Genomic DNA, 22,567 nt, shown 5'->3' with positions numbered 1-22,567 from the left:
GTGGGTGAAGCTTTTTAGGTGAAGCTTTGTGGGTGAAGCTTTTTTAGGTGAAGCTGTTTGGGTGAAGCTTTTTGGAGGTGAAGTTTTTTTTGGATGAAGCTTTTTTAGGTGAAGCTTTTTGGGTGAAGCTTTGATGGTGAAGCTTTGTAGATGAAGCTTTGTAGATGAAGCTTTCGAGGTGAAGCTTTGATGGTGAAGCTTTGTAGGTGAAAGTATGTAGAGGGAGCTTTCTAGGTGAAGCTTTTTTAGGTGAAGCTGTGTAGGTGAAGCTTTTTTAAGTGAAGCTTTTCGGGTGAAGTTTTTTTTTTGGGTGAAGCTTTTTTAGGTGAAGCTTTTTGGGTGAAACTTTTTGGATGAAGCTTTTTGGGTGAAGTTTTGGAGGTGAAGCTTTTCGGGTAAAGCTTTTTGGATGAAGCTTTTTTTTTTTTTTTTTTTTTTTTTTTTTTTTTTTTTTTTGGCGCTTGACACGGTCTTCATTTGCTTGTTTTGTAGTGACTGTGGAAGACGGATTGCTTTCTGATTGAGAAGGGTTCCGGCATCGCTTTGCACCATCTTCATGTGGGTAATATAGGAACTTCCTTATGTTTTGATCATGCATGTAGTGATAGAATTTGTTTCTTCTTATTGTAGATGTCAGAGTCTGGAAGTTCTAGTGATGAGGGCTCTTCTAGCTTTAGCTCTAAGTCTGAGTCTGCAATGTCGGAGTCTTCAGGGTCTTTGTTAGAGTCCTGTACTAGAGAAACATTGGATGATCTTCCCAACCGTCAAACTTTAGCTATTGCTAGTTCTTCCTCCATGGCGTTGGGTGAGGGGGTTTCTCCTGATATGTCTTTGCCTCGGCGGAGGCATGGTTATAAGCCTGCGCCATCACCTCAGAATAAGTCTTCCAAGTATTGGCATTGATCATGTATTTAAAGAAACAATCACGTAGGCCTGCCGTGAAGGCTTTGAGGGCAGTCTTGTCGTCTGCCTCGGCACACCGGGAGTATTCATGGCTGAAGCGGCCAACATACATACGTAATGACTCGTCTGGCCTCTGGCGAATAGTGTACAGGTCATCTGCAGAGTGCAAGCGATCGGTTTAGAAAATGTGTTGGGAAACAAATAGTTTCCTCAATTCCTCAAATGAGTCTACCGTCTCAGGTGTAAGACGACAATACCAATTTAGAGCTCCGCCAGAGAGGGTGGAGGGGAAGAGAAGACATCGCTCTTCGTCGGTGTGCATCCGGTATGCCATGGTGGACTCAAAGAGGTTAAGGTGCTCAATCGGGTCCTCTTTTCCAGTATAAAGTTGCAAGCCAAGCTTCTGCTTTGTCTTTGCTTGAAGGGGGTGTTGAGGATCCTCCTTGTAAGAGGGCCAGGCCTGGGTTGGTTCCAGTCAGGTATTTCAGCCTGACGTTCAGCCTTCAACTTGTTTACTTCCTCAAGAAGTTGTAGGACAAGGGGGTCCTGAGCGGAGTTATGTGCCACTGGAGCTTTCTTTCGTAAATCTCCATCTCCTCTTGGAATTAGGAAGGTTTGATCAAGGGTATGTGATTTTTCCCTGGACTCGCGGTACTGGCTTCCAGGGTATGTCTGTCGGAACACCTATGAGTCCCCTGTACCCTCATGTCTCTCTAGGACTTGTTGCACCTTCCCCAAGTTGGTGGCCGGCTCGGGCCGTGGCAGGGGACCGAGTCTCTCAGAAATCCTTGGGTCATTGATCTTTGAGCTTATATGGATGGAATTCTCTCGACGTTGCTTCAGGAAATCCCGACAATCGCGAAAGACGGCTTTCGATCCTTCTGCCCCTTCAGCAAAGAGGTGTCTCCCTCCGCTTCTCATGGTTCGGGTCGAAGCAACTGGGTTAAGAGAAGCCTCATGTTGATTATCAAATCGAGGGGTAATTTGTTCCCTTATCAGGGATATCTATGTCGAATGCATGTGACCCTCCATGTTGGAGGGCACCCAGTTGATGGTTGACTTCCACGGGGGCAACAAGCTCGCGTGTCTGAGTTTGCCTAGCTTCGTGAAGTGTCTCGAAGAGCTTCTCATATTGCTCCTGGAGGACCTCATTCCTCATTGCTATCTTGTTGTTCTGAGCTTCCAACTCATCGACTTTAGCTTGAAGAAGAACTCGTTTTCCTTCCTTCTTTCGTTGTTTCGCACTATGTGTAAGGGGGGTGTCATTCTGTGTGCTGTGGCTTCCTTCGTTTCCCATGCTGGAGAGGGATGCCTGATCAAAAGAAAGTGTACGAATGATAGAAACCAGCTTGACACAGCTGAAGAGAGTAGGAATAAGTGTCGTTTCCCACAGACGGCGCCAAATGTTGATGCACAAAATCAGCGAAGACTTTGGTACAACAGAAAGTGTCAGGTTTTGTGACCTTTGCTTGGTTGCTTCGGTCACTAGTGAGGATAAGTACGTAAATGAATAGAGACAGAGAAGCAAACACAGGATGTACGTGGTTCACCCAGATTGGCTACGTCCACGGAGTAGAGGAGTTCTTATTAGTAGTGAAGGGCTTACACAAGTACAAAGGATCAAGCTCTCAATTTAGTGAGTTCTTGTGAATGATTTAACACAAATGGCATTAGGCAATATTGTGGGGGAATGACCCCTATTTATAGAAAAACTTGTAGCTTTGTCACATTGACATGTGTCATATTATGATTGGTTCTTGATGTCGACACGTGCTGCGCTCTGATTGGCTTCTAATCTTGACACGTGTCGAGTAGTGATTGGCCTCCTGGTCGGAGGGGAACTCTTCTGGGTCCTTGACAGTATAGCGTTGGCCGGTGCTCGGTAGTTTCGGGATTGGTCAAGTATGGTACAAACAGAGTATATGTGATCGTTGGGCTTCACACGTGGGCCAACATGCTTTGATACCATGAAGAAAGTTGAGTTTCTACCATAAAACTAATTGGTAATATGGGGAGTAGCACGACCTCTTATAAGCCGTTGCAAGGTTTCCCCTTTCACTAATGCATGACTCTTTACCTTCACATCCTCACAAATCCTTTGTTAGGTAAATAACGTTTATATGCAAGAATTGTTTATGAGCTGGTGTATAATGCACACCTACACAATTTAGACTAGAGTGTGCACAATTGGTTGTCGTTTTGGGATTTAGGAGAAGCTAAAGCTCTATGATGAGTATTGTCTTTTTTGTTCATGTGATGCAAATGTAACTTCAACGTTAACCAATAAACAAATCTCACACTCACAACGTCATCAATTTAAGAAATGATCAGACGGTCTAACAACCTGAAAGATACATTGATAGGGTTCATAACCTTATAACGAAATATGATCAAATAGAAAATCTCAATGACCCATTTTAAAAATTATCGCAAAACTTAAATGGTGTGAAATGTAGTAAGCGCTAAGCGTTTAATAAAATTTTTGGACACATTGTTGTAAGTGAGCCCAGTTCAGGATCATCAAAGCCCAAAATAGTTCGTAAGAAGCCCAGAACTTTTATTTATGAAATTATTATTGGAAAAAAAAAAGGAAAAGGTCGAAAAAAAAAAAAAACAAAAAAAAAAAACAAGCAAACACCAAACAATCTGCCAAATCTGAAAGTGTGTAGGAGTTTCAGATCCCCAGAAGCACCCCGCCTATGAAATCGCGATAAGAAATCAAACCCATTAAACCCAAAAGAAAATTACTGACTTCGATTGATTTCATTGATGGGAAAGGCACTACCTTCGCCGACCCGGTTCCAAGATTTGACCCGAATCATCGCTGCCGACAAGCTCCCGCGGACCAGACGCGCAAAGCAAGTGTCCCAAGTTCGAATTTCGTCCCCGCAGACGTCGAAACCGGTCGACCCGGAGCGGGTGAAGCTGAGGATGGAGAGCTCCGAGGGGCGGAACCGGGTTCCTCTGGCCCGGGTGGTGTCGGACTGCGTGCGGCGGTGGTTTCAGGACACGCTCAAGGAGGCAAAGGCGGGCGATAGCTCCATGCAGGTGTTGGTGGGTCAGATGTATTGCAGCGGCTATGGTGTTCCCAAAGACCCCAAAAAGGTCCTTTCACTATCTTATTTTTTTTGCCTGTTAAATTTGCGACTTTGTTGTACATTTTTGTAATTCAATTTATTAAATTTTACTTAATTTTTAACTTAATCTTTAATTTGGGCATCGAAAAAACTCAGTTAGGGTTGAGTTAACTGTTAAGCATAATTAGAGTGAGGATTATTGTTAAATACTATTGCGTCAGTTTACGAAACTCCAAATCAGAAATGTATGGTTCTGTTATTCGCTGGTGTTATTGACATTGCTACAAATGACGAAAGCATTCATGCATGTGTTCTTCGTGCCTCACTAGGACGTGAACGCTGGCTTGTTTTCGCCTTCTGTTAATCTTGCAGTTGTTTCCGCCGTCTGAACTTTGTGAGTTGTGCACTTAATCAGGGACATGCTTGGATGAATAAAGCTTCGAAAAGTAGAGCTTCGGTTTGGAAAGTGAGCGATAAGCCTCCAGGTACTATCTCTCGCTCCTCTGTCTTTCAGTGTCTGGACACCGTTTTGGTAGTGACCTTATACGTTGTAATTGTTTCCGTGGTGGTCTCGATTAGGTTACAATGCAAGTGACTCTAACTCGGATGAATTGAAAGACGACACGAAGTAAGGCCAATGTGCTCTCTCATTTTTGAGTTCACTTCTGGGTTTGATTAATTTTCTTCCATTCCCACTGTTATTGGTATGACTATGCAGTTTAGTTTTCAATGCGATCTTCTTGCATTTCTTAGTAATGGAAGGGTTTATATTCACTGTTTCTTCATTCTCTACCTTCTTTGAGATAAGTTTTGAGATTTCATGATTGTTTTAACTTCTACGTGTCTTGGATTCTTTGACCTAAAAGAAATCAATCTTTTGTGCTAAAATTATCACGCATTTTTCATGATTGGTGTAAGAAAGTGAAAGACATGGACTTATCAACATCACAAATGTTTCATGGTTATTATACTGGACGAAAAAGAAAACATATGAGCTTAGTGTTTATTATAAGTTAAAACAGATGAGTGTTACTTCCTAATTCACCATCGACAACAATCAGTTGAATTGAGGTAGAGATATTGGAGTAAATTTAATTTAAGAGTTTTAATGGGAAATCAGTCACAAATGAACTTCATCAACCATCTTCGCCTAGCCAATCGCCAAGTCAATGGAGGGCTCATCTCCCAGTCCGGTTTGTTCCTAACATTGGCGACCCTAGTTTGCGGTTGGATGATCCTCTTGTAGGACTGCTTAAACTGTAATGAGTTCTCTTGATCTCAGTTCGATTGGTTCTTTTCTTTTAATGAAATTTAATCGATTATCTTCAAAAAAAACTTTATCGATTTTCTTAAAAAAAATCTGTGTTGACCATAATGTAGATGACTTGTTGGTTATTCATGTGCTTGCTCTGGAGTTTATGTTTTGGGATTTCGTTCTTTATCTAAAAAGATGGTTCGAAGTTTAGAAATGGGTTGGAACTCTAAAATGTATTAAAATATGTCAGTATAAGGTTATTATCATGTATGGTCTCAGTTCACTAAACTCTAAAAATCATGAGATGCAGGATTCTATTTTTCTGTAGTGACAAGAAAACATATGAACTTACGGTGACCAAGTAAAGATATATGCATGTATGCATACTTTCCAAAAGAAACAATATTGGCCCCATGATTCAAAATAAAATCCTGCAGATAGGTAACAGAGAATATTGGCCCCAAATCATTTGCCTTCACGCTTATCCTTTCTCCAATCCCATGGCTTCTCAGGGTTTGATGAAGCCCACAACCCAACTCGCTTGGCCCGAGCCTGCTTTTGCCACTATTATGATTGATACATGTGAAAATCAAATGTACATATTGTGAGAATTTATTGTGTGAGTATTATCAAGCATCAAATGATGCACTAATATAATTATCATGAGTTGTATTTAAGTTGGACTCACTTAAGTTTTTGTAACTGGAGTAAAACCAACTTGGAGGAAACTTAATTATTTCAATTAAGTTTGTAATAGAGTAGTTATAATTTTGAACAATAACTGATGACAACCACTTCCTTAATGGGGGGAAGCGGTTGCCATGATATATAGAATCAGGATTGGTCCCTCTTCTCGGTATGTTGGTGGTTCAGTTTATTTGGTAAAATGATTTCATTAATTCAAGAGAATAAAGTTACACTTTGAGTATATATATACAAGTATCTTGTAACCACTAAGGTAAGCAAAATACAACAAACTACAACTAACTAACAGATTTCTTAATCACTAAGTAATATCTCTAGATGGTATAGTTACAATATTGCCCTGTATATCCCCCCTTAAACGAAACTGGGGAACTCGAAGTTGAAGTTTGTCATGAAGAAGATGAAATCTGGATTTTGACAGAGACTTTGTGCAAATGTCAACTACCTGATGTTGTGTACAAACAAAGTGCACAGAAATATGTTTTGCCAAGATTTTCTCTCGAATATAATGATAGTCTATTTTTACATGCTTGGTCTGAGCATGAAAAATAGGATTCTTGGCAAGAGATATGGCAGAAATATTATCACACCAGAGTTGGGGAGAAATAGGCAAACGATAACCAATGTCTACTAACAACTGACAAATCCAAGTGATTTCAGATGCAGTGTTGGCAAGAGATCGATACTCTGCCTCTGTTGAAGATTGAACAACAGTTGGTTGCATCTTAGCACTCCAACTGATCAAGGAATTTCCTAGAAAAGCACAATAGCCTTCAGTTGATCTTCGATCAAGGGCATAGCTAGCCCAATCGGCATCTAAGAATGCAGTGATGGTGGGATTTGTAGAACACTTGGAAAACCATAGGCCAAGATCAATAGAGCCCTTAATATACCTTATAATTCTCTTTACAGCCTGAAAATGGGAAATTCTGGGTTGATGCATGTATTGACAGACAAGATTTACTGTAAAATTGAGATCTGGTCTTGTTTATGTAAGATATTGGAGTGCACTAACCAAGAATCGATACTTAGAGACATTGTCACACAAAGGAGATTCATGATTAAGTTTAGAGGTGCTAAGTGGTGTACTACAGGGTTTTGCACCAGTCATGTTAGCTTTTGATAACAGATCCATGACATACTTTGTCTGAGAGATGAAAAAGCCTTAGGAAGATCTTTTGACTTCAAGGCCAAGGAAGTAATGAAAAGGGCCGAGATCCTTGATTGGAAACATAGAGCTGAGCTGTTAAATAACTTTGCTACATTCAGCAGAGTTTGGTCCAGTTACTAAAATGTCATCAACATATACAAGAATGAAAACCACAGCAGAGTTTGGAGCCCTTTTAATGAACAAAGAATGATCACTGTGAGATCCTTTAAAACCAAGAGATTGAAGACCACCATGAAGTTTCTTATACCAAGCTCTTGGAGCTTTTTTTAAACCATATAATGATTTGTGCAAGTTGTAGACATGAGATGGCTTTGTGGGATATTTAAAGCCGGGAGGCTGATGTATGAAAACTGATTTAGTGGGTGTCCCATGTAAGAAGGCATTGCTAACATCGAGTTGATTTAAAAACCAATCATATTGAGTTACGAGGGTAAGGAGAAGTCTAATAGTAACCGGTTTAGCTACCGGACCGAAGGTTTCTGTGCAATCTAAACATTCTTGTTGATTGAAATCCTTGGCCACGAGCCGAGCCTTGTACATGTCGATAGTGCCATTAGGCTTTCTTTTGATTCTGAAAACCCACTTGTAGCCTACAATGTTCTGGGATAGAGATTTAGGGATAAGAGACCATGTGCCGGTGTTGATAAGGGCATTGACTTCTTCTTGCATTGCTTGGCGCCAATGAGAATATTTTGAGGCTTGAAGATATGTGTTAGGTATATAATCAAAGGATAGATGAGATGGTAAATGGTGTTTAGTGGCAGTGAGGGCTTTAGGCTTGAAGATGCCAGATTTGGACCTTGTTTGCATGGGATGAGTATTAAGAGGTGGAATGGGCTTTAGGCTTTAGGCTTGAAGATGCCGAACTCTAAATCTCACTTGAGAGTATCCAATCATAAACTAACTCGGCATGCAATGTGCCGAACTTAATAAACTGTAACACCCTCACTTCACCGAGAAAGCTAATGAGATGACATCAACCAATAAGGATTCGAAAATCCTTCTCGACCGAGACTTGGATAAATAACCAGTCACCCTCGACGCAGTGCTATCTATGCCGACTAAAGATGCTGCGAGACCAGCTGGTTCTACGGTGACAGTGTTATCTATGCCGACTGAAGATATCACCGGTTGCCTTCACAGTACTGTTTATCCAAACTGAAGGTGTGTCGGCAAAAAAAGAAAAGGAAAAAGTCTCAAGGTTGTTGAGAGAATTTGCGTATGGCAGTTGTGTGTTGAATTGGAGGGGATTGTTTTGATGTCTTATCTCTCTATTTATAGCGGCCAACCTGCATTGAATCCCAATCCCTCTCGGAGTAAAACTCTTTTATCTCGGCCAATCCTATTTCCAATAGGACTTTGAACGTAACTTGTTATCAAACCTTATTCAATCTTATTATCCTGATCCCGTCATAACGCCTTTTCAAAACAGGATTCGTCTACATTCCAACTTCCCATATGATATGGCCAAAATTAACCGTGCAGCCCATGGACTAAATATCAATAACACATGTACACGACTTCTGAACCGAGAACGAATCTAAACTCGACCTATCCGATACTGGGCCTAAAAAGTCTAAGCTCGGCCCAAAACAATATTTTTTGGGCCTAAACACCATGATGATGAGAAAATATGTCGCGATGGACGAGACCCTTAGGTCGGCTCTCCCAACTATAACTGCATCACAGGTTATATCGAGTTCCCCTGTGGTTGGTTGTTTACTAACCGAGCTCAGGCTAATGAACACGGACCTTGGCCGCCTGGCCCTCTCTGTAACAATGTTTTCCGATGTTATGGGCAGATGTATGGTTGGGGTGGCCATGGACTTATGAAATCCAGATAAGAAATCAAACCCATTAAACCCAAAAGCAAATTACTTTCTTTGATTGATTTCACTGATGGGAAAGGCACTCCCTTCACGGACCCGGTTCCAAGATTTGACCCGAATCATCGCCGCCGACAAGCTCCCGCGGCCCAGACGCGTAAAGCAAGCGTCCCAAGTTCGAATTTCGTCCCCGCAGCCGAAACCGGTCGACCCGGAGCGGGTGAAGCTGAGGATAGAGAGCTCCGAGCGGCAGAACCGGGTTCCTCTGGCCCGGAAGGTGTCGGACTGCGTGCGGCGGTGGTTTCAGGACACGCTCAAGGAGGCAAGGGCGGGCGATAGCTCCATGCAGGTGTTGGTGGGTCAGATGTATTGCAGCGGCTATGGTGTTCCTAAAGACCCCAGAAAGGTCCTTTCACTATCTTATTTTTTTGGAAGTGTTAACGAAAAGACACGGTATTTTTCATTTTAACAAAAAAACCACAATTTTACATTAAAAAATCAAACGTGTACTATTCACTTCACCTTTTATTTTGTCGTTAAAACTCAAAATTTTCAAGGAATTTTCATTAATTTTCCTTATTATTTTTGCCTGTTAAATTTGCGACTTTGTTGTACATTTTGTAATTCAATTTATTAAATTTTACTTAATTTTTAACTTAATCTTTAATTTGGGCATCGAAAAAACTCAGTTAGGGTTGAGTTAACTGTTAAGCATAATTAGAGTGAGGATTATTGTTAAATACTATTGCGTCAGTTTACGAAACTCCAAATCAGAAATGTATGGTTCTGTTATTCGCTGGTGTTATTGACATTGCTACAAATGACGAAAGCATTCATGCATGTGTTCTTCGTGCCTCACTAGGACGTGAACGCTGGCTTGTTTTCGCCTTCTGTTAATCTTGCAGTTGTTTCCGCCGTCTGAACTTTGTGAGTTGTGCACTTAATCAGGGACATGCTTGGATGAATAAAGCTTCGAAAAGTAGAGCTTCGGTTTGGAAAGTGAGCGATAAGCCTCCAGGTACTATCTCTCGCTCCTCTGTCTTTCAGTGTCTGGACACCGTTTTGGTAGTGACCTTATACGTTGTAATTGTTTCCGTGGTGGTCTCGATTAGGTTACAATGCAAGTGACTCTAACTCGGATGAATTGAAAGACGACACGAAGTAAGGCCGAATGTTCTTTCTCATTTTTGAGTTCACTTCTGGGTTTGATTAATTTTCTTCCATTCCGACTGTTATTGGAGAAACTTTGCAGATGAGTTTTCGATGCGATCTTCTTGCATTTCTTAGTAATGGAAGGGTTCGTATTTACTGTCTCTTCATTCTCTACCGTCTTTCAGAACCTTCCTCTGCTCCTTAATTCTGTTTTTGTTGTTTGAGATGAGTGTTGATAGTTCATGATTGTTTTACCCGTCTTGGATTAACATATGAGCTTAGTGTTTATAACAGCGAGCTAAAACAAATGAGTGTTTACTTTCCAATTCACCATCGACTAAGTTATGAGCTAAAACAACTGAACTCTTATCAACCATCTTCGCCAAGCGTTGGTCGCCAAGCCAATGGAGGGCTCATCTCCCAGTCCGGTTTGTTCTTAACATTGGCGACCCTAGTTTGCGGTTTTCTAGAGTAGTGCATATAGCTGATAGAGAACAGCACTAATATTACAAACGAAACAATGTTTGTACATCCGCTAGACAGATACATCTCGATAGTACATCATTTGCCTTCACGCCGATCCCTTCTCCAGTCCCATGGCTTCTCAGGGTTTGATGAAGCCCACAACCCAACTCGCTTCGCCCGAGCCTTTCCTTCCCACTATTATGATTGATGCATGTGAAAATCAAACGTAGATACATGAGTCGAAATGTTGAAAATAATTAACTTTCCAACTTGCTAGAATTGTGCTGTTTTACTCTCTACTAATCACTTGATCAAATAAGATAACATAATTAGCAGTATGTTTTTACTCACTGTTGCAAATTCTGGGCGTTGGTCGTAGGCTGTGTAATGCCATGCACACCCCTTCTTGAGCATTACTTCCTGGATGAGATTGTAAACGGAGATCAAGACTTATTGGTATTACATACAAGACAGGTATTGACGTTGGCTGCCATATAATACCTGTACAAATACGTCGTTGCAGTATACGTCACCTACACAGCGCCCGTAACGATCTTCCCCATAGATAAGAACCCTCAAACGCTTGCCCTGAATAAGCTTAACCAGCTCCTGTTTGGCTTCTTCTCCATAGGGCATTTCACCCTCAGGTGCATCTATACCCCTGTTTTCTCCTAGAATCGATTAACTTTCATTGGTAGAATATGTTGCAGCTAGTACGAATCATACAAGCAGATGATTTTACCTCAGACGGATCCTATACTTTCGGGCAAGGACCTCCTCGTTTTGAATATTCAGTACCCTGAATGGAGGGGGAAAACGCAATTAGAAACCTTTTGTGTGTTCAAAATGATTAATTATGCAAAATTTATGCAAGTGGCGTATGAATATCCAACCCGTATCCAGCAGCAATGATTTTCTTGCGAAGTGCATCTGCCTTTGTATAGTCCCTCACGGCGCGAGCTTCCGATCTTTGAATGGCAGCTGTTTGCACATCGGTTGGAACAAAGGACGACTCCCTCGGATCCTCTGTGCTGACGTAGACTGTCAACGAATCGCCATCTTGAATCGCTTTTCCATCAACCTGGTTTCATCCAAAATGATTCACCTATCAAAACTCAGAACTAGTTTGCAGGCACTTGGCAGTGGTGAAAACTGAAAATAAGTACTTTGAGAGCAAAAAGTTTCTATTACCGGCAGCGTCTGGAACTCATACTTTACTCCTTGAGGCAACGAAGTTGGGGCCTCAGCAGAAAGACCGACCAGAGTATGTGGAAGAGGAAGGCCGTAGAAAGCCAATAAACCCTACAGATAAACAATCACAGAAGAATATATACGTTACAATATTTCATCACAGTTGTGAGAAACATGTAACAGTCGGAATTTTGTGGCAATGTACCTCAACATCCGGCCTTTGGTGTTGTTTCAGGGTTTGTATAACAAGCCTAGCCGCTTCTTCGGGTGTTCTTGGTGGCGGTTTGGCTTCCCTCCATGCGACAACTAGTTTTCTATACCTTTACACAGTTAGGAAATTTGAAGAAATCAAGTTCAGTGAACCATGAATATAATTTCTCCAATGTCTACCCTTTTTTCCCCTTAATTGTATAGTAATGAGATTAGACTGCTAATCCATTGCTAATTAGTAATTACCAGTTAGCTTGAGCCTTCCTGGACGAGACAACATGCTGAGCGAGCCCTTCTGGGACCTTAACAATCGCAATCATACAAAATTGAGAAGAAAAAAAAAGTCAACTTTTAAGAAAATGCGATCAAAATTAACAAAACCCAGAAAGGTAAGCACCCAAAATCATCATCCATTTACTCAGACTAAGCTTTTACCTAAACAAAAGTTGATTAAATGGTTCAATTAGTGGTAGAAAGGTTACCTGAGAGGTGATCTCGAAGTTGTAGAGGTCTTGGGCAAGAGCCGAAACGCCGACAGTGGCGGCGGAGATGCCGTGAAGGCCAAGTGATTCAGAGTAGTCTCCTCCGGTGGTGGTGGGTTTGCAGCATTGCCCCAACAGGAACCTTATGAAGCTTCCCAACAACCCCATTTCTCGAATTTCCCAGCAGTCCGAGCCTCCAGAAGCTCAGAGTTGCAAGAGAATTGGACCCAGATGCTGATGAAGGAAGAAAAGCGAAAGACTTTTTAGGGTGAGAAAAAAAGGAGACTATGAATAATTGGGTTTTGGTTGAATTTTGGTAAAGCAAAACAGTAAATTGCAATGAAAAATGAGAGAGGAAGCAACCAATCATTGAATAGATGGACACGTGGCGTGTTGGAGTTTATCGGTTTTTTTTTTTTTGGGTTTATCAGTTTTATAGGTTACTGAAATCAGTGTTTTTCACTTTTCTTGGAAGAAATTGTAGTAGTGGTTAATCAAATTTAACTAAATTGGAGCAATGGTGATCCTTTAACTATGGTCCTTTTTGTCATTCCATCAAACTTTCGTCAAAATGAGTCATATGCCGCTCACATGAAACTGAATCAATGGGCAAATATGGAAAACAAAAATTAGAAAATTTTAGCAATGGTTTCTCAATTTTAATCCAATTGTAACAGTAGTCCTTCCACCATGACTCACTTTGACAAGAGTTTAGATGACGTTGACTAAAGTTGCACATTTTAATGAGTTAAATGATCAATGTTTACAAATTTTATTTGAGAAACTAATGCTCCAATTAGGTTAAAGTTAATAGACGATTGTCACAATTTTCTCTTTTTCTTAACCAAATTGGTTAAATCTAAAACTGTTTGCAATTCAAAGTGTAGACAAGGGCAGTTAGGATGAGCTGTTAGGGCAGTCAAGATGAGCTGTTATCATTTAAATGTACTTTGTATTTAATTGTATTATATAGCTGCTATAGGAACCCCTATATTCTGTAGACCTCTTGGTGTATAAAGGCTTGTAAAGGTTACCCAAAAGTTAATGAAAATCTGAAACTTCACATGGTATTGAGCCTCTGATCCTTTTTTTTTCCATGGCTTCCGCAACTTCCTCTCCTTCATCTCCCATCCCAAATATTTCTACACTAGTTTCTGTCAAACTTTCTGAGTCTAATTACTTACCTTGGGAAAGTCAAGTTAAGCCATTCTTGATTGGCCAAAACTTTTGGCGTTTTGTAGATGGAACACACCCGTGCCCTCCTTCCTTTCTCACCACCACCACTCATGCCCCTTCACCAAATGCCTCTGCGGATTCAGACTCCTCCACAGTGGTGCCTCCTGTGACTACTAGCATTCCCAACCCCGACTACCTGGTGTGGTACCAGACTGATCAAACACTTGTCAGCATGTTGCGTGCTACGCTTACAGAGCCTGTTCTTTCTTTAACCGTCGGGTTGTCTACTTCTCGTGAGATTTGGGAGCATCTTCGTCAAAATTTTTCTCAACAATCCCTTGCCAACTCTACCCATACTCGCTTTCAGTTGCTGTCTCTTCAGAAAGGTACTAAAACAATTTCGGACTATCTGGGTCTTGCCAAACACTTGGCAGATCAATTGGCTTCTATTGGCCAACCTGTTCAGAATGATGATTTGGTGACTTATGTACTAAATGGCTTGGGGCCTGAATATGAGATTCTTGTCTTGGCGTTGACCAACTTCCCTCCTCTACCGTCATTCAACGATTTACGTGCTCGTCTTCTGGTTTATGAATCCAAACATGCTATGTCTCAAGCTACTTTGGCTCCTTCCGCTTTCTACTCCGCACGTAATTCTGGTAGTAATCTCTCTCAGGGACGTGGTAATTTGTCCTCCCGCCCTCATGGCACTTCAAGTAGCAATCGGCTTCCTCGTACTTATGGTGGTGGTCGTTCTCCTATGCATGGTTGTGCTGGTCGCTATGGTCAGCGTGCTACACATCAACGCCCTGGCATACTTGGACCCGGTCCTGCTACTCGTGGCCCTCAATGTTGGTCATGCAATCAATTTGGTCATATAGCTGCGTTGTGTCCTCGAGCGCCTCGTTCTGATGATGACATCTCTCGAGCTTTCGCTGGCATGCACATTGCTTCCCCTTCTGATCCTACGTGGTATCCGGACACTGGTGCTACTCACCATATGACAAGTGACTCTCGTTCCATTACTTCGGCTACGGGGTATGGTTCTAATGACAAGGTTGTTGTGGGTAATGGTGAGACCCTCCCTATTGCGCACACTGGTAATATTTCTTTTAAGTCCGGGTCGTTCATTTTTCGGTTATCCCAAGTTTTGCATGTTCCAGCAATTCGGAAAAATTTATTGTCGGTTGCTAAGTTTACACATGATAATCTTGTTAGTCTAACGTTCTTTCCATGGGGTTTTGTCGTACGTGACTTAAAGACGGGTGTTGTTCTTTTTCAGGGCCCATGTGAGGATGGTCTTTATCCCATTAAGCTTGGTCTTGCTTCTAGCAATGGGTCTACTGCCAAACATGCTTTTGCTTCCATTTTTGCGTCACCCTCACTTTGGCATCGTCGTCTTGGACATCCCTCCCGTCAAGTTCTTAGTGTGTTAGCATCTCGTGATGTACTAGGCTCATCCTTTCCTATCTCCACTAAAGATTTTTGTAATTACTGTGCGTTGGCTAAATCCCATCGCCTAGCATTTACGTCTTCCGAACACCTTGCTATGACCCCTTTTGAATTAATACATTCTGATGTTTGGATGTCTCCTGTTGTGTCGGTGTCGGGTTTTCGTTACTATGTCTTGTTTACGGATGATTACACACGATACACATGGATTTATCCCATGCGTAAGAAGTCTGAGGTCTTTAATCACTTTAACAATTTTATTACTTTCATTTTTAATCAGTTTTCTACAATGGTTAAAATACTCCAAAGTGATGGGGGTAAAGAATATGATAATTTGTCCTTTCGTCAATTGTGTGCGCATAAAGGGATTCACCATAGATTTTCTTGTCCACATACCCCGCAGCAAAATGGACTTGCAGAACGGAAGCACCGTCATATCTCAGAAATGGGACGCACCATGTTACTTGCTGCCAGTCTTCCGCATAAATTTTGGGCTGAGGCACTTTGCACCGCTGTTTATATAATTAATCGGCTACCCACTCCTGTTCTCAAGTGGGCTTCTCCGTTTCAAATTTTATTTGGCCGAGCTCCTGATTATATGTTTTTGCGCACGTTTGGGTGTGCTTGTTTCCCATATCTTGGTGATTATGCAACTAACAAACTACAACCCAGATCCTTGTCATGTGTTTTTCTTGGCTACAGTGACAAATATAAAGGCTATCGTTGCTTCCATCCCCCAACTGGACGTGTCTACCTGTCCCGCCATGTTACGTTCAATGAAGATGATTTTCCATTTCACTTTTCTATGGCATCATCTTCCGTGCCACAATCAGACTTGGTATTTGTTCCCATTGTCCCCATACCTGCCCCACCTCAACCCCACCATGCCCTGTCACCCATGTTGCCCTTAATGCAACCCGTGACTTTGCCTCAAAATCTGGCAGCGTCCTTTCCTGCTGCAATTCAGCAACAAAATATGCATGCACCACCCGTGACCATGCCTTCTCCTCCACATACATCTCCCTTGCCAGTTGGTGGCGTGGAACCCCTACTACCTGCACCACCCGTGACTATGCCTCAAAATATGGAACTAGTTGCTGTCCACACCTCTGCCCCTCTTCCTACGTCAATTCCTACTGCAACTCAGCTGCACCAATCACATCCACATACATCTCATTTGCCAGCTAGTGGCGTGGCTCATGCTCCTTCCTCAGGACCTCACACACGGTCCAAGTCTGGAATTTTCAAACCCAAAACCAAGGCCTACTTTGCTAGTCGTCATCCTATTCCCTCTGCAATGACTGCCCTTGTTGCATCCGATGCGGAGCCCACTTGTTTTACACAGGCCTCACGGTCTCCTCAGTGGCGCAAGGCCATGCTGGATGAGTTCAATGCGTTGCTCAAACAAGGTACATGGACTTTAATTCCTCCCGTTCCTTATGCTAACATTGTCGGATGTAAATGGGTGTTCAAAATAAAACGTCATTCTGATGGGTCGATAGAGCGTTACAAGGCGCGTCTTGTCGCCAAAGGTTTCCATCAACAACCTGGGGTTGATTACACAGAGACCTTTAGTCCCGTTGTGAAGCCTACCACGATTCGAACCGTGCTCAGCCTAGCCGTGTCCTTTGGTTGGCCGATACATCAACTTGACGTGAAGAACGCATTTCTCCATGGTTCACTTATGGAAGAGGTTTATATGGCCCAACCACCTGGATTTGTTGATCCAAGTCGTCCCAAATATGTTTGTAAGCTTCGGAAAGCCATCTACGGTCTTAAACAAGCTCCGCGAGCTTGGTTTCAACGCCTAAACACCTTTCTCATGCAGGTCGGCTTTGTTCAAAGTCGAGCAGATAGCTCGATGTTTACATATCATCATGGCTCCACTATCCTCGTTTTTCTTCTATACGTGGATGACATCGTTTTGACTGGTAATTCCTCTCCCTTTATTCAATCCTTTATCCACACTTTGAGCACTGAGTTTGAACTAAAGGATCTCGGCAAGCTGCACTACTTCCTTGGCATTGAGGTATCCTATTTATCCAATGGTATTCACTTGTCTCAGAACAAATATACCTTGGAATTATTACAACGTGGTGACTTATTAGAATGTAAACCTTGTTCCACACCTATAGCAGCCAAGACGTAACTTTCTGCACACACCGGTGCTCCCCTCTCGAATCCATCTCTTTATAGGCAACTTGTGGGTTCCTTGCAGTATCTTACGTTAACTCGGCCGGACATTTCCTTTGCTGTACAAAATGTTTCTCAGTTTATGGGTCATCCTACTACTGCTCACATGGAAGCGGTTAAGCGAATATTGCGTTATCTTAAGGGCAGCTTGGGTATGGGCCTTTGCTTAACTTCCTCTTCACAACCATTTCGTCTCATTGCTTATTCTGATGCGGATTGGGCAGGGTGCCCTGACACACGTCGCTCTACCACTGGCTTTTGTATTTTCCTTGGTGACAATCTGATTTCTTGGTGTGCTAAGAAACAACGGACGGTCTCTCGATCCAGTGCCGAAGCGGAGTATCGGGCTCTTGCCTTTGCATGTGCTGATTCTATTTGGATAGCAGGTCTTTTGCGTGAGCTTCGTGTCCCAGTCTTTGAGCCAATACTGATGCATTGTGACAATCTGAGTGCCACATATATGGCTGCTAATCCGGTCTTTCATGCTCGCACGAAACACATTGCTTTGGATTATCATTTCGTCCGGGAACGTGTTGCTTCCGGAACTCATCGTGTTCACTTTCTTCCTTCCATTTCGCAACTGGCTGATCTTTTTACGAAAGGCCTATCGAAGACGCGTTTTCAGTCCTTGTGTTCCAAACTTGTCTCTTCTCCGGCGTCAAGTTTGCGGGGGAGTGTAGACAAGGGCAGTTAGGATGAGCTGTTAGGGCAGTCAAGATGAGCTGTTATCATTTAAATGTACTTTGTATTTAATTGTATTATATAGCTGCTATAGGAACCCCTATATTCTGTAGACCTCTTGGTGTATAAAGGCTTGTAAAGGTTACCCAAAAGTTAATGAAAATCTGAAACTTCACACAAAGCAAAGAGGTGTCTAATTTGGCAACGCCATAAATGATAAAATCAGGCAGGCACATATGAGAGAGAGAGAGAGAGAGAGAGAGAGAGAGAGAGTTGTGTTAAGAAATGGCCGTCCAAATGTGAATGTGTTGAAACGATACCGGTTCATTGCATTTGTGAAGTTTTTTAGTTTCGAGCTCACATGGTGACATGTGAGAGTCCATGTGAGAGCCCTGGTTTAAACTAATTTTGCTTTGCATTTTACACTATCAGACACCATTTGGGGAAGAAGAAGAAGCGGATCCATCCCTTTGGTGCGAGCAGCTATGTCACAATAACATATCCGCTCAAGACACGCAAAGAGAATTTTTGAGTTTGGGGCAATAGGTGATACCGTGATAGGAAGCCACTGCCCGTTCTTAAGAAATTCTCGTTTTATCGTTGGAGAAAACTTTCAGTGCAAAGTATTTAGACCACGTGACATGTCTGTTTCCACACACCGTACCACCCTCCTCAGGATTATGGGCTGGTTTGGTATTGCTGTGTTTTGAAAAAAAACTGTTGTGAGAATAAGCGGTTGTGATGTGAGAATAAGCGGCTGTGAAATAAATCAGGAGAGTGTTTGGTAAACTTTTTTGTAAAAGTGCTTTTGGAAAAAAAAAACAGTCTGATAGTGGATCTTTTCATTAAAGGAGCACTGTAGTTCCGTGTGCTTTGAAAAAAAATCATTTTTCTAAAGCTGCAAATAACAACTTTAGCTTTTTCCTTTGATTTTAGGTTATTATCACAGCATTTCCAAAATAAGCTTTTTTTTTTTAGTTTACCAAACACCTAAAACCCTCACAGCTTTTTTTCATGGGTGTTTTTTTTTTTAAACACCTCACTCCCAAACCATCCCTATGTCTCACCCACAACTCTAGTCCCTAACCTTTTGTATTTGATGAAGACATCCTGTTGAATTTTTCGTTATATGGTTGTTCCCCTATTTAGGTGTTTTAGAGAGAATGTGCCATACAAGCAAGGATATATCTCACTTACCACTTTTTTGACCATAAAAATGCATCACTCGTATAAGAGGATAAGAGGACAACATGCCCTAACCATAGGTATATACCATTGTGTTTACAACAAGCAAGAGATAATCTGCACGAGTTTTATAGACACAAAAAAATATGCTCGAATAGCATAGTATACTAACATGTATTGTTTTCCATCAAAATTGAATGGGAAATGTGAGTAAGATCCATCTCAAATGACTGAAAATTGTGTACTTTTTATTTTTATTGAAACTAATGGAGCCAATTTTTCGTTGTTCTTAGGTTGTGGAATTGAAGGTGGGATTGTACGGTGAAGAATGCATCAAGAAAGTCTTGAAGGCCATCAAGAAGATTGAAGGTAATTCATGTCTACTTTCATCCTTAGACATCCTTTAAACTACGGAGAATTTTCTCCCCTCCTAATCTCTTTCCCCTTCCCTCACCTCCTACTTGAACGGTTACGGTTAAACCACGTTAATATCTTATATTGATTTCTTTTTTAAAGAGACAATAAGACAAAATAATGTGTGAGAGGAGGGAAGAGAAGGAGATGAGAATAGAAGGGGAGATAGTCTCTCCTTCAACTACGCAGAGAAGTGTCAAGATCAATCGTGCAAACTGATCTGGTTGTTCATACTCATCAGGTTCCACAAGTATGAACGGCCAAATAAGTTGTGCACGGCGGGGTTGATCTTAACATTTCCCTTCAACAATGCCCTATCCATTCCATTTTGTGACTGCTAAAACAATAATTGTTTGGTTTTATCCTCTCTCCGTGCTAGCAGATATTCAAACATATAATGTGGATGCACAACTCGACAAGGTCACGCTGACAGGAAACGTTACGACAGAAACAAGTTCAATCGCATAGCTTCTCAGTTACTAAGCAACACAAAAGAATCGAATATTTATATCGAACGGTTAATAGAGACTTGATCTTCAACGCACAGATGCATACTCTTAACTGCAACGAGGGTTTAGTTCAGTTGGTAAGGGCGTGCTTCTAGTTAACTCCCAATGACAATTCGATCCCCGCTGCCAGCAGTTTTTATTGGTGCGCGAGTTGTAAATCCTACATAAATTCATTCTAACGGTAGCTGGCAATTATGTGCTATGCTTAAGTTTTTTCTGCTTGAAGTTGTGAGTAGTACCCTAAGTCGGGTGAGAGTGGTCAATCCCTTCTGAACTCTTCACACGGAAAGAGATCCTTTCCGGATTCCTTCCACCTGAGCCAACTGAGCATGAAATCTAGACCCTTGAAATTTGATCCAACGGTTAAAAACAGAAATTCCATTAAAAGTTATAATAACTTTAGTCGTTTGATTAAATTTCAAGGATCTAAATTTTTTGCTCAGTTGGCTAAAGAATCCCTTTCCTCTTCACACAACCTTCATTTTTTAAAATACAAACGTTCCTTCCCACATGAAATTAGTTGCTAAATTTTATTTTGTATAACAAACGATCACTTTTGACGAGAATGAAACTTAAAGATATGTAACAAGTGAAGAGAAATATCATACTAAGTGACGAAATTAGTTGCTAACTTTGCTTAACAAAATAATCAAAATTTTATGTCGCAAATTAGATGTACTTTATTGATCAAAGCAAGTACGAACGGTAGAACACAGTTACATGTAACAAACAGTGAAAGCTAGATACATGCTTATCTACAAAGAAACACTACTTCAAACTCGGTCATCCAGCGCCGCCCGGCTCAGTCTACCTCGGCTGCTGAATCGCCCTGGGACTCACTTTCACGTTCACAAACTTCGCCGCCTTTTCGATGTACCTCGGAGCCTCCGCCACGGGTCGGCCTTTCCGCCATTTCAGCAGTCCCAACGAAACCAGCTCTTTGTTCAAGTCCTTCTCTTCCTCCTCCGCCGCTGCACACCACAAACATTTCAAAATTAGCGACTCAGATCGTAAACTCGGGCGAGTTGACTCAGATTCAAAGGCAAAAGACTCGTTTGGGGACTGCTTCTGCAGAAACAACTTCAGCTGCTTTTGCTAGACGTGCTTTTGTTGCTTACTAGGAAAGCACAAGTGCTTATCTAAAAAGTGCTTCTGCGATCCAGAAGAACTTAAAGTTAGAGATGCTTACCCTGAGTGTTGCGGGAGTGATGGATGTTCTCAACGTCGTCGAAGAGGGCGTCGACATCGGAGAGGAGGGCAGGATCGTGAATATCGGAAAATGAGGGATCGTTTTGGGGATCTTGGAAGCGCTCCTGGAGCCAGTAGTCTTGGAACCAAGGGGAGGACTGGACCAGGGCCCACCACTCGGCGGAGAAGTCCTCCACCGTCCGATACGCCAGCGGCACGAACATCGGAGCGTTGGGATTCAGATTCGACGACATCGTCGTGCTCCTAGAAATGATGTCCATCTCCGGTCTGGTAATTGCCTGATACTGTAAATCTCGAAACGACGTCGCAACCAAGAGAGCGAGAGTGAGAGAAGGCCTGCAGAAGTAGAAGGGTTGAAGGTGATGAATCAGCGGATAAGGATAAGAGCGGAAAATAACTTACTATAAATAGCCAAATTAATGTGGAAAGGAAATGCAGACGATTAATTATTTCTTTTTTTTTTGGGATAAATAGTAATAAATTAATTAATTGAAAGGCGACATAAAAAAGTGGTCGGTCACTGACTTTTTGGTTTTAATGGCGACAAAAATTATAAAATTGGCCCACATTTTTACTTCCCAATCCAAAACTGCTAACTTTGCCCACAGGCTTAGAAATTTCTTTATTTTTTTGAGATATGGCTCGAGATTCTGGCCCATTGTTTTTTTGTTTATTTTATGCCACGTGGAAGCCACGTTGGAGAACCCTAGAATGAATAGTTCATATCATGATTCAAGATTCTTAACCGTTGGATGCTTATTTGTAGTCATTGTGTTTTTAGCTAGAGATTAGAGCCATGATCCCGATTCATTTAAAAAAAAAATTCTCCAATCTGATTCTAATATCAACCATAATAGATCACCACAATTCTAATGTACGACCGGTTGAAATCATGTCCTGAACCAATGATAATGCGACATGTAATGTTCTTTCCATATTGTATTTTATCTTCGCATGACATTGTACTATTGTTACGGATCGTCACAATAGTAGTATACTTGTGCTATGTAAGTTGTTTTTCAAATTGTGATTGCTAAATCTTGTGCCGGGTGGGCACGAGTATTGTGGAATGTTGAAAAAAATGAGTTCAAACTGTAGAGAGGGAAATATAGAAGAGGGCATAGTGCGTATTTTTTGTTGGGGATTTCCCGGAAGAAATCGTCACATATTCCTCCAATTCCTTATGAAAGACATTCAGTCCAACATAAAAGAATAATAATTATAATACATATATATACAAATAGTCGTATGAGAGCAAGAACTTACAGGAAGATTTGGAACATTTCAATCAAACTCAGGTTGGATTAGTAG

General features: G+C 41.6%; 4 protein-coding genes across 7 annotated transcripts; 2 read left to right on the top strand and 2 right to left on the bottom strand.

The window, feature by feature from the left end:
• The first annotated feature begins 432 nt into the window (after positions 1 to 432).
• Positions 433 to 4,765, top strand: LOC103419212 (uncharacterized). Of its 2 annotated transcripts, none has more exons than XR_011583106.1 (3): positions 433 to 4,008; positions 4,353 to 4,465; positions 4,560 to 4,765. XR_011583106.1 is itself a non-coding variant. In XM_008357325.4 (3 exons), the coding sequence occupies exons 1-3, from the start codon at positions 3,673 to 3,675 to the stop codon at positions 4,610 to 4,612; spliced, it is 459 nt and encodes a 152-aa protein (XP_008355547.1). In that variant the 5' UTR covers positions 433 to 3,672; the 3' UTR covers positions 4,613 to 4,765. The 2 variants fall into 2 exon arrangements, 1 of the variants encoding a protein (XP_008355547.1); XM_008357325.4 differs by having other exon boundaries at positions 4,396 to 4,465.
• Positions 4,766 to 8,726: 3,961 nt separating this feature from the next.
• On the top strand, positions 8,727 to 10,250 carry LOC103419214 (uncharacterized). 2 transcript variants are annotated; one of them, XM_008357330.4, is made up of 3 exons: positions 8,727 to 9,343; positions 9,886 to 9,955; positions 10,050 to 10,250. In XM_008357330.4, the coding sequence occupies exons 1-3, from the start codon at positions 9,011 to 9,013 to the stop codon at positions 10,100 to 10,102; spliced, it is 456 nt and encodes a 151-aa protein (XP_008355552.1). In that variant the 5' UTR covers positions 8,727 to 9,010; the 3' UTR covers positions 10,103 to 10,250. The 2 variants fall into 2 exon arrangements, 1 of the variants encoding a protein (XP_008355552.1); XR_011583107.1 differs by having other exon boundaries at positions 8,864 to 9,343; positions 9,843 to 9,955.
• A 71-nt stretch (positions 10,251 to 10,321) lies between these two features.
• On the bottom strand, positions 10,322 to 12,836 carry LOC103419213 (staphylococcal-like nuclease CAN2). Of its 2 annotated transcripts, XM_008357326.4 has the most exons (9): positions 12,438 to 12,836; positions 12,202 to 12,257; positions 11,951 to 12,065; positions 11,746 to 11,856; positions 11,448 to 11,635; positions 11,297 to 11,353; positions 11,056 to 11,215; positions 10,906 to 10,974; positions 10,322 to 10,749 (listed from the first exon to the last, which is right to left on the bottom strand). In XM_008357326.4, exons 1-9 carry the CDS (start codon positions 12,603 to 12,605, stop codon positions 10,651 to 10,653), a joined length of 1,023 nt encoding a protein of 340 aa, XP_008355548.2. In that variant the 5' UTR covers positions 12,606 to 12,836; the 3' UTR covers positions 10,322 to 10,650. The 2 variants fall into 2 exon arrangements, with proteins under 2 accessions (XP_008355548.2, XP_028961786.1); XM_029105953.2 differs by lacking the exons at positions 10,322 to 10,749; positions 10,906 to 10,974; positions 11,056 to 11,215 and having other exon boundaries at positions 11,293 to 11,353.
• A 7,866-nt stretch (positions 12,837 to 20,702) lies between these two features.
• On the bottom strand, positions 20,703 to 21,754 carry LOC103432879 (protein EARLY RESPONSIVE TO DEHYDRATION 15-like). The gene is made up of 2 exons (XM_008371088.4): positions 21,237 to 21,754; positions 20,703 to 21,018 (listed from the first exon to the last, which is right to left on the bottom strand). Exons 1-2 carry the CDS (start codon positions 21,514 to 21,516, stop codon positions 20,855 to 20,857), a joined length of 444 nt encoding a protein of 147 aa, XP_008369310.1. The 5' UTR covers positions 21,517 to 21,754; the 3' UTR covers positions 20,703 to 20,854.
• Between the last annotated feature and the right edge of the window lie 813 nt (positions 21,755 to 22,567).

This window comes from Malus domestica, chromosome 07, assembly GCF_042453785.1.
Source record: "Malus domestica chromosome 07, GDT2T_hap1".
Lineage (NCBI taxonomy): Eukaryota > Viridiplantae > Streptophyta > Magnoliopsida > Rosales > Rosaceae > Malus > Malus domestica.
This window is presented reverse-complemented; position numbering and strand designations above follow the sequence as displayed.